This window comes from Tursiops truncatus, chromosome 19 (assembly GCF_011762595.2).
Source record: "Tursiops truncatus isolate mTurTru1 chromosome 19, mTurTru1.mat.Y, whole genome shotgun sequence".
In the NCBI taxonomy this organism is placed as follows: Eukaryota; Metazoa; Chordata; class Mammalia; order Artiodactyla; family Delphinidae; genus Tursiops; species Tursiops truncatus.
Window position 1 is genome coordinate 53821148 of NC_047052.1, and position 11687 is coordinate 53832834.

Sequence of the window (11687 nt, forward strand, 5' to 3'; positions counted from 1 at the left end):
AAATTCATTCACCAAAGAATTCATTCTGGAGACTACCTCACAAATGCCATGAATGGGAAAAACTCAGGGCTCACGTCTCACCAATCATCAGATAATCTATACTGGACAGGACATTCCAGATGTAATGAATGTGTCAAAGCTTTTGTGTTGTGCCTTAAACTGAGTGTTCACCAAATACTTCATACTTGAACATTCAGTGAGTATTGCAAGGTTTCAGATTATTGCTCATTCATCACTAGATATCAAAATACTTATCCTGGAAGGAAACCACACAAATGTAATGTGTGTGGCAAGAAATGTAAAGGTTTTCATCAAGTATCAACACCTTTGGTGTAATGATATGGAAAGTTTTTGGGCCCTTCTGACAACAGACTGTATCAGAGAATCCATACTAGAAACAAATGTCTTTAGTTCTTTGAGAGTAATCTGAGATATTGCATACAAGAGAATAATTACAAGTCACGTATGGTAAAACGTATGACATGATGTGTATGACAGGAAGAAGGACATGTGTGGAAATGGCCTGTTATCTTCAGTGTATAAATATTTGTCTTTTCTTGAAAAGGCTATGTTGCTCTTAATGCCTTTCAACCTGAAGTTTGAAGTGTGTTCATTTTATGCCTTAACTACAGGACTTTCAGAACGGTCTCTGGGAAAGAGTCAATAAGATGAGGGGGCTGACTTCATTAACTGTAGTTCATCCACACCCATGTCCCCTGGTAAAAATGGGACCCTTTATTATCAAATTCAATAGCGTGTGAATTAGCATTAGTTGGGGGGTGGCAGTGAATAGTGTAAAACTGGGACATGACTAATCATGCTTACTATGTTCAGGCCCTTCTGTAGATAGGCCATTACAGGTTACAGCACAGAATGGTCTACCAACTGGCTGTGAACAGAGCAGAAGGGACATTAAGGAACTGGGCTTTTCCCGGGAGGAGAGTGACAGGTTCCTAGGGGCTGATTATGTGGTAGAAACAGTACAAAGGAAAAGCTGATCACTTTTTGCAGTGAATGGGAATAGCTGTTGTATATATGTGTGTTTAATGAAAAATTAGTTTTTTTCTTGGAACTTGAAAGAGAGCAGTTAGTGTGAGAAAAACAGTGTGTGCATGTGTATGATTTACATTTGACTGTTGCCATTACATTTTGCTTTGGTTTAATTCTGAATCAATTAAAATAGGTGTTCTTTAATTAATAAAATCAATCGTTCATAACCCTGGATGAATCATGTTTCTTCCACCAACACAGTTTTATTCCACCTTAATACTTTATAACAGAAGCTAGCATTGCATCATTAGGCTCTCAGGGTTGAAAGAATCTGTAAAAATTTCTTTCCCTGATGGAATCAAACAACATACAATTTATGGATTATATATTCATAATTTGTATCTGATTTATTCTCTGCAAACTCTGCTCCAGAATATTTATGCGGCTATAGTGAAAATACCGTAGGAGTGCATTTCAGACTCTGCCTTCTATTAAAGAACAAAAATTGAACGGAGTAAATTTAAAGAACTAACTGGCTTTCATGAGTGATTTGTGAATCAGTGTGCATCCCATCTAGTATCAATAAATAAAGAGGGGCTCAAAGCAGCTGTACAAAATGCAAATCATTTGTAAATAGAACCCAGGCAGGATAAGAAAGATATTTCCAAAAGAAAAAAGTTTTTTTGGCAAGGTTACCTTTTGCTGGGGGAGGGATTGCAAAGGTCTTTTCCTGTAGGTTACATCTGTAGTGTTGTTCAGGAAATTCCAGAGTGATTGATTTAAGGTCACATTCCTGGAAGGGGTGAAACTGCAAGTAAGTCTTGGTTTGCTGTCCTGGGGGCAGGCGACTCCACATTGGGGCTGTGCTTTTTGAACATTCCTTAAAACCTGCTCCACATCCATGAGTATGCATTACGTGAACGTAGTGCTTCATATTCTTTATTGTGTCCAAGGTAAACCGAAGGCATGCACCTTGATTTACATGACGGGAAAATAACAAATATAGTACGCATATGCAAAATATTAGAAAACTTAAAAATCATAAATCTCTCTTTTGTGCTTGAATCACTCAGTGAAATAATTTGAAAATATTGATGTTCATGCGTTTTCTCTTAAAAATGAACAATGTACAATGGGAATATTTTTGTTTGATAGATAAACTTGAAATTTCATACATTCACTCCCCAAATATTTTTTGTTGTTGCTAATTGTAATTGTAGCCATTCAGTGGAAAAAGGTGGGACCCCACTAAAGGTCATTTAGATTGATATTAACGTTGAAGTGTTATGAGAATGTGTGTTACATTATTCAGGTTTCTGGGGGACAGGGGAGACTTCTGAGTTGTTCAAAAAATGATTTGAGACAACAGGGAATGGTCACTGGCTTGGTTCGTTAACGTGATCACTATTTGAGGCTTGTTGGAGGATATGCATATGGTTTGAACTACCAGTTTGCATCGCAGGAGGGATCCATCAGGCTTCCTCATCAGCTTGCCCAGAGAAGCAGAATAGGAAGAGGTTGTGAGACTTAGAAGGTGTCAGTAATCAAGCATCAAAAACTGGAGTCAGACGCTTTAATAAAACACTGAATGTTTACTCCTGAAACTCCTGATTTCTTGGTTAGGATACACCATAGTTTTCTTTTCCTTTTTAAGAAAAAAGTATTTATTTGGCTGCGTTGGTCTTAGTTGCGGAGCGCGGGTTCTTCGTTGCTGCATGCGGGCTCCAGAGCCCGCAGGCTTATTTGCCCCACGGCATGTGGGATATTAGTTACCCAACCAGGGATCGAACTCACATCCCCTGCATTGGAAGACGGATTCTTAACCACTGGACCACCAGGAAAGTTCACCATACTTTTCTTCATGCTAATAATTCATTACAGTTTTCCCCCTGCAGCAGACATACGTTCCGTTGTTCAGTAGGGTTGTTGAAAAAGTTTGTAAAATACTATTTAAATAAATTGCCCAAGATATTTTTACCCTCGTTTAATAAAAGTTAATGCGTGGAACTGTTGTTTAGATAATCTAAGCAATTTACCAGAAGAGCAATTATCCAAAGGCTATTAAAATTTTGCTTATAATCATTGTATTAAGCAATAGGTTACATGGTTTCTTTTCTTTTGATTTTTTTGTTTGTTTTTGTTTTGTTTTTTTGGCAGCACCGCATGGCTTGTGGGATCTTAGTTCCCCGACCAGGGAAAGAACCCAGGCGGTGGCAGTGCAAGCACTGAGTCCTAACCACTGGACTGCCAGGGAATACCCTACATGGTTTATTTTCTACTGTAATACATATATGTTTTAAATACCCCTTTTCTTCTGCATTATTTTTTCCTTCCAGACATATTCCCCTTTTACACCAAGGGATGTATAAATCTGTGGGTTGTTTGGGGACTCTTGTGACATGAATATGCTCACAACGCAATGACATGTACAAAGTAGGGGCACTATAAACATGATAGAAGAGTGTTCTTTTAGGGGTTCAGTTAAATGGAAGAACTGGAATGGCCAAATGGTGAAGTGAAATCTTTTACCTTGTGAGTTGGCTATGGTCAGGTGTTTGAAAATCAAGTTTGTGGAGTTGAATAAACAGTGAACTTGTTACCGAGTCCAAGCTTGCTCTGTTAGCCACACAACAGGCCAGTAAATCGGGAGACGAGGAAGATGTTGAGTCAAGGAACAGCAACTCTTTCGGAGAGATGGCAGACTAGTGTCTCAAAAAAACCCATCTTATCGGGGTTTGGATGCCAGTTTCTTTTATAGAAAAGAGAGGCAGAGGAGGTGGGGAAGTAAAGTAGAAAGGCGTAAGTCTTGCGAATATCTCCTGGAATGGCCAGCCTTGGGCAGGGGATGTGTTAATTTCTTCTTTCTTGCAGCCATTCACAGGTGGACAGGGTCAGGGTGCTTCCCTGAACAAAGGCACTTTGGTTTAACATTCAGGCAGATGGGTAGGGTTCCCTGAGGTAGGCCGTTGTGTATAGACAGTATCCTTTTAGTGAACAAAGGCAACAGGAAGCAAAGATTAAAGTAAAAGAAACAGATCCAACATGGAGTCAGGATTGACTCTTCCCTGTTACAAACTGAATGAAATTTTAAGGGTGAATAACAAAGATCACAAGATTCCAGCTATAGTTTTTGACAAGGAGACAATCTCCGTTGCCCGATATCTAGAAGCCATTCTCAGTGATTGGTATTCACATTCAGAGTCAGTGAATTCTGCAGAGAAAATAAGATTTGTGCTACTCATACCATGACAACTGACACTAGATATCCTCCAGTTAGAATTTGATCCTGACCAAAAATAAAATGTTTTCCTTGGATAAGTGATCTTAGTTTTGATTTGTATTATCTTTTCTCTCACAGTTCCAAGTAAGAGTCACTGTTATTAAGGCTTTATGCCCAAAAACTTACTGAATTTTCATGTCTGAAAAAAGCACTGAAGTTTACTTTCATTTCACAAATGAAGGATTTTAGGGCAAAGACAGATTTAGACCCATTCAGTTCCATCCCAGCAAGTGACTGAATCAGGAATTGAATCCATGTTGTCCAGCTTTAAAAACAAATCTTTTAATCAAGTTGCTACACTAACAAGGCTAATTATGTCTATCCTTCAGTTATTCAACATCTGTATTTAATTTTGCATCTGTTGCCTTTTTTTTTTTTTTTTTTTCGGTATGCAGGCCTCTCACTGTTGTGGCCTCTCCCGTCGCAGAGCACAGGCTCCGGATGCACAGGCTCAGCGGCCATGGCTCACGGGCCCAGCTGCTCCGCGGCATGTGGGATCCTCCCGGACCGGGGCACGAACCCGTGTCCCCTGCATCGGCAGGCGGACTCTCAGCCACTGCGCCACCAGGGAAGCCCTGTGCTGATGTTTTTTTTTTGCTGTACGCGGGCCTCTCACTGTTGTGGCCTCTCCCGTTGTGGAGCACAGGCTCCGGACACGCAGGCTCCGGACACGCAGGCTCAGCGGCCCTGGCTCATGGGCCTAGCCACTCTGCTGCATGTGGGATTTTCCCGGACCGGGGCACGAACCCGTGTCCCCTGCATCGGCAGGCGGACTCTCAACCACTGCGCCACCAGGGAAGCCCTGTGCTGATGTTTTTATGCTGCAACTTTTGTAAAGTTTTCTTTTGAAGTAGTCGTTTTTTTGTGGGATCTTTTTGTTTTGTGTATATAAAACCTTGTCACCTGCAAAAAAACAATTTTAACTTTTTTCAATTTTCATATCTTTGATTTCTTTGTCTTGTCTAATGGCTCTAGCTAGGACGTTCAGTACTTTCTTGAACAGCAGTGTAGACATCTTTTCCCTTTTAAAAAATATTTTATTTTATTTTATTTTTTTGGCCATGCTGTGTGCCATACAGGATCTTAGTTCCCCTTCCAGAGATCGAACTCATGCTCCCTGCGGTGGAAGCATGGAGTATTAACCACTGGACCGCCAGGGAGGTCCTGCTTTTCCCTCTTTTGTTGTAAGCATTTAACATTGTAGACCTTTTTTTTAGGCCGTGCCATGCAGCACGTGGGATCTTAGTTCCCTGTCAAGGGATCGAACCCACACCCCCTACAATGGAAGCACAATCTTAACCACCAGAGTGCCAGGGAGTCCTTGACTTTTGTTTTAATACAGCTTTGACTGCATGTTATAAATTTTAGTATGTTGCGTTTTTATTCTCATTCAAATATTTTTAAAATTTCCTTGTGATTTCTTCTTTGACCCATTGCTTCTTTAAGAATGGGCTGTTTAATTTCCTCATTTGGGGGATTTTCCTGTTTTCCTTCTGCTCTTTATTTCTAGTATCTTTTCATTGTGGTTGGAGAAGATACTTTTTATGATCTCAACCTTCTTAAATTTGTTAAGATTTGTTTTGTGGCCTAAGATGTGGTCTTTCCTGGAAAATGTTTCATGTGTGCTCTAGAAGGATGTGTTTTCTGCTGTCATTGGGTGGAGTGTTCTGTACATGTCTCTTAGGTACAGTTGTCCTATATTGTTGTTTAAGGCCTCTGTTTCCTTATTGATCTTTTTGTTTCTATCTGTAGGTAGAACTAGGGTGTTGAAGTCTCATACTGATATTGTGCTGCTGTCTACTTCTCTCTTCATCTCTATTAACGTTTACTTCATTTGGGGGGGAGCTCTAATGTTATATGTGTTTATAATTTTTATATCTTCTTGGTGATTTGTACCTTATATCATTATATAACAGCCTTTGTTTCATGTCAGTTTTTGTCTTTATTTTGTATGGTATAATATAGTCACCTGTGCTCTCTTTAGGACAGATTATCTTTTTCCATCCTTTAACTTTTTGCCTGTCCATCTCCTCAGATTTGTGAACGTTAACTGTTCCAACTCTCTGACACATTTTCTGTTTTTCTCACTCTTGTTCTCTGTTTTTCCTGTTATTTCTTCTAGTTGCCTCTACGCAGGCACGTCGTACCGTGGCAAAAGGCAGGAGACCTAGTCAGCCCCCTTCACTCCAGGGTAGTTACAGAGAAACGCATCAAGTGTTTTCTTTTGATTATGGTGTATGGTGAAATGTTCTAGTTAACTGATTAATACCTTCATATGTCAATTTTAGTGGATAAAATTGTATTTATATTTTTGAATATAGGTATCTATTGAGATCAGAGTTAAAGTATCCTATGTTTTCATGTTAGTACCATTTACTATAGCTGATACGTTTTCATTGTCCCAAAGATGCTGAAATTCACTTGAATAAAATTGATGATGAAAAAAATGATGCAAAAATATGTCCAGAGACAGCTCTCATTTCAGTTAATTGTGTGTTTACATATTTATGCAAGAGTTTGTGAATGTTCAAGTGCATGGTTTGATAAAGGACATCATGATTTTATTACTGCGTAAGATATCTTTTTCAGTTGAAATGATGTCTTAAATATATTCCATGGCCTTGAATTTTTTCTACACTCTCCTGTTAATGTTTTTTGTTTTCTCTTTCATTTTTTAAATGTTTTTTGGCCACACTGCTCGGCTTGCAGGGTATTAGTTCCATGACCAGGGATTGAACTTGGGTGCTCGGTAATTAAAGTGCAGAGTCCTAACCACTGGACTGCCAAGGAATTCCCTTAATGGTTTAAATAGTAATAATATTACTAACATTTTATGTACATTTTTGTGTGTGCCCACATCTGTAGTGACCTTTCAAGGTTTCTCCAGGAATTCTCTGTCAGTGTACTTTCACTGGTCTTTCTGTTACTAAATTTTCTGCTTCTTTAGCTTCAATTCCAGAGCCCAGCCACCTTAGTTCATATGCTTGCTCTGTCATTTCTTAGCTTCTTAACCTCAGTTGCGTTGCTCAGACTGTCTCTGACAGTTTTCTCCTCTGTAAGATGGGAACAGATCTTACTGTAAAGAGCTGTTAGGTTGATGACAAGCTCACATGTATAAAGCCTTTAGAGTAGTTTTTTTGCATATAGGAAGTATTCAACCACTGTTAGTCATTGCTGTTGTCGTCATCATCATAATTTAAGATTTTCACTTTTTTTAAAGCCACTGTGGACTTAAGACATCACTCATTCTATAGCTCATCTAGATATTGAGTATCACTCAGTATGTAAAACATAATATGTAATACTTCTGCATATATATAGACAATCCATTCTTGAATTTTATTTGTATGTATTTCATATATTTCCACAAAAATGAAAACTCCACATTAATTGGAAGATATCATAATCTCATGAAAAAGCATAAGAAATTAAAATTAGAGACTGATAATTTGCTCCAAATACCTTTACGTGGATTTGTCAGAAAACGTACTTCAACTGAATTCATCCTTACCCCTCTCTTCTTGTCATTTTGTGTGCAAATAAGAACTCTCCCCAGGACCCCCTGGTGAAATGTATTTTCATTTCAGGAACAGTTGACATTCAAGGATATTGACATAGAATTCTCTCAGGAGGAGTGGGAATGCCTGGAACCCGCTCAGCAAGCCTTGTACAGGGACGTGATGTTGGAGACCTACAGGAACCTGCTCTCCCTAGGTGAGGATAACTTCCCTCTAGAAGTAGCGATCTTCCCTTGGTATCTTTGCATTTCCTTTGTGTGCCTCATTTGAGCTGGTTTTCCTTGACTGATATGAAATCCCTGTTGACTCAGATGTGAAACGCTTCATGATATGGCATCAGGAGCATAAACCTACCTTTTCTTACGATGACCTGCGCACTTCATGATGCATCAGGGGTTGTTCCAGAGCCCATGTAGTTACGGCAAGCTTTTGATACACCCACTTTCCTGTTTTCTACCCATGGGCTTTTGATTATGGAGTTCTAGGAAAAGAACTATGTTTCTGCATATTATACTGTTCCCTGTGTATTCAGAAGGAGGCAAGTAGTGGATGAATTTTTGAAATACTTTTCTAGACCCATTGGTAATGTCCTCCATCCTCTGGTGAACAAAGAACTAAGTTTCCGGAAAATCCATAGCTGATCATGTTTCTTGTTCTTAACTGGAGGAATTTCTGTTTCTGAATATTTTACCCACTTTGTAGCAAGAGAAAGAGCCCTAGGCTGTAGATAGTGAGGTGAGTGCCTTTGGGATTGTATCAAAGTTTGAATGTAGGTCAGATCTCAGAAGGGCTGAGGGGAAGCCTCATTATTATAATAGTGTTTGAGAAACTCTGAACACTCCTGTTGGAGAGTTCTGTGAGAATACCAATGTTTGTTTATTATTATGAACTCTCAGAGGGAAGTTTTTCTTCTCCATAACTTATCACTCTTTCAACATGTAAAATGCATTCTTTCACCCTGCAGTGGTGCTGCAGCTCCTACAGAGACAAAGGCAAAGTCTTTATCATGATCTACAACGGTCCGTATCTGGCTCCCGTGAACTGGTTGTTGCTTGACTTTGAGGAGTGTGAGGCGGGCTGTTTTTCGTTTCTCTTTTAAATAGTACCACATTTTATTAGTGTCATTTATTGATGTCTGTGTGTTGTGTTGGCAGCAGGGGGAAAAACGGTCAGCTTTCTCATGCATTGAATATGACGGTAAAATTTCCTCAGTGTGCTCCTGCTGGCTAAGGGTGGCCTGTGGTGAAAGTTGAAAGCCAGTTCCCATTCCTGGAACATGCCCAGCATGGGCTAGGAGGCGCTTTGTGGAGGGAGGAATCCATCCCCTCCCTGGCACTCGTATCTTGCCTAGGGATGTTCAGCAGAACAGGTTGCCAGTCCGGGCTGGCAGCGGCCCTGAGCAGAGAAATGCCCACCAGGAGGGTCGAGACCAGGCCGTGAGTCTGGCAGGCTGGCGGTGAGTCCCTGCTGCCCAGTGATCCCAAAGCCTCCCGCTCAATTGAGTGCCAGTTGTCCGAAGCGAGCTGTTTTATTGGGGTTTCTGGCCCCCTCATCTCTCCCTCAGGGCATGATTTTATTGGAAGCTCAGTTCTCAGTCCATATAGATAAGAGCTGATGCCTCCAGACTCAATACCTGAACCTTTCCCAGTTCCATCCACATTTGATGTTTTTAGGATACGTAATCAGAAGATGGGAGACACTGGCTGCCCTCTTACTCCATCTGGCACCTCAGAACCTGCATGGAGCCGTCTCAGGCCCTGTCTGCTTATTTAGATCCCTCAGCCATTTCTTGTGTTCTGCTTTTGCCACAAACTGCAGGATGTGTGTAACAGCCAGTTTGAATGGATCGTATGTAACTTTTACTTAGGAAAACTGTAAAGATAATGGACAGAGAGATCCTTTTTTTAATCCCCAATCTTTCATGAGGTGACTATGTGAATATTTCAGGGCTTTACTTTGGCATCTGTGGGTAAAGCTCATGGTTCCATCTGAAGGTCCTATAGAATCTGACACACATATCTTGCATTTTTTCCACTCGTGTACTGTGCTACCTAGTTGGGAAACGTATACCCTTCCTGATTTTGTACTCCTCTAAGTTTGTATGATTGTGCCTCTATAACTCTGTTTTTTTTTTTTTTTTTTTTTTGCGGTACGCGGGCCTCTCACTGTTGTGGCCTCTCCCGTTGTGGAGCACAGGCTCTGGATATGCAGGCTCAGCGGCCATGGCTCACGGGCCCAGCCGCTCCACGGCATGTGGGATCTTCCCGGACGGGGGCACGAACTCGTGTCCCCTGCATTGGCAGGCGGACTCTCAACCACTGCGCCACCAGGGAAGCCTATAACTCTGTTTTTGAAATACATAGTCCAAGGCTCTGAAATTTTTCTAGTTTGTTTGCTGTGATAATCCACCCTTAGTTAATGGACAACTTCTGGTGGACTCTCTATGGAGTGGGTTTACTGGGTAACAGAAAATTCTTACAGAGAATGCTTTTCCTCATATCTTGTAACATTTTCCTGCTACACACAGAATCACCACTTCAGGCTATTTAGTGGAGAGTTCAGCATGTTCCAGGTTACCATCAGAGCCTGGCCGATTAGTCTTTCCACATTCTTTTTTCTGCTTTTGTGGAGTGACACAAAGGCACGTCTCAAGGGCACTGTGACAGTGTTTCATATACGCTAATGACCATTCCCTTTCAGCCTCAGTTAAATGGCATAGGAATTTCTCCTAAGAAAAGTGTCCAAGTTCACATCCCCATATTTGTGCCACTGTTGAGTAAACTGTTGTTGATGCCATATTTTTCATTACCTGTGTGTGCACCATCGTTCATTCTACGTCTACACCTAATTTTGAAGCATCTTAATGAGAGAGCTTATGAGGTGGAGTGACACCTCCAATGATGAACCAGAAACCATTTCCAGGAGGGATGCCTGAACAACATTTTTAGTTACACAGCTCACGTCTTCTTGCATCTCCTTTGAAGTTTTCTTTTTAAACTCTTGGAATTTTCTGTAATATTATGTAATTTATACTGCTTGTCTGGGTAGTCATGCTTAAGTGATGTTGTCTTAGTCTGTAGGTCTAGGTTCAAATCCTGTTTCTCTCACTACTTTCTGTGTCAGTTGGGATCATGTACAGAAAACTGTGAGTCTTCTGTCCTAATTTGAAAAATTGTGGTAAGTTTCTTCAAGCCATTTAAAGGAAATTATTGCTGTTAGATGCCTTAGAATAGTGCACGTTTTTAGTAAAGACTCAAAAGGTAATTTTGTATATCAAGATATATTAATAGTGTGTCATGTTTATTGACGTCCCTTTGCATTTTATATCGTATGCTTCTTTTGTTTGTTTGTTTTGCAGTTTGTCTCAACGACGTCGTTTCTGAGCGTAGTTAATAAATTTACCAGTTGCTCACTCTTTATTGTGTATATTGTGGAGCCAATGAGCTGGATGTTTGAGGGCACTTCATAGGTTGGGAATTGCTCCATTAATTGGTTGTAAATGGAGAATATTTTATTCATAAATATCTAATTTTGATTTACGGATGATTGGCTTTTAGATGTTTTATGCTTTTTCATGGATACATAGTTTTATAGGAGGTACTGAGAAAAATATTTTGTTTTTTAAAAAGTTGTTTTATCAAATTCTTCATTTTCTCTATGCTGTATTTGTTTCCCAATTCTATCTGCAACTCATTTAGATTATTCATCAATATGCTAGTTTTCTTTTTTTCCTTTTATTTTGGCCATGCTGCACATCTTGTGGGATCTTAGTTCCCTGACCAGGGATTGAACCTGGGCCCTCTGTAGTGAAAGTGCGGTGTCCTAACCACAGGTCCGCCAGGGAATTCCTGCTAGTTTTCTATTACTGACTGTTACAATATATTGTCTGCTATTTAGCA

General features: G+C 40.2%; 1 protein-coding gene across 1 annotated transcript in view; it reads left to right on the forward strand.

The window, feature by feature from the left end:
* The window catches only part of LOC109548675 (uncharacterized), a 36114-nt gene that overhangs the window by 20303 nt on the left and 4124 nt on the right, over positions 1-11687 (forward strand). The window contains exon 5 of the mRNA XM_033844606.2: positions 7858-7984. Within this exon, the coding sequence (XP_033700497.2) occupies positions 7858-7984 (127 nt within the window). The remainder of the gene's footprint in view (positions 1-7857; positions 7985-11687) is intronic.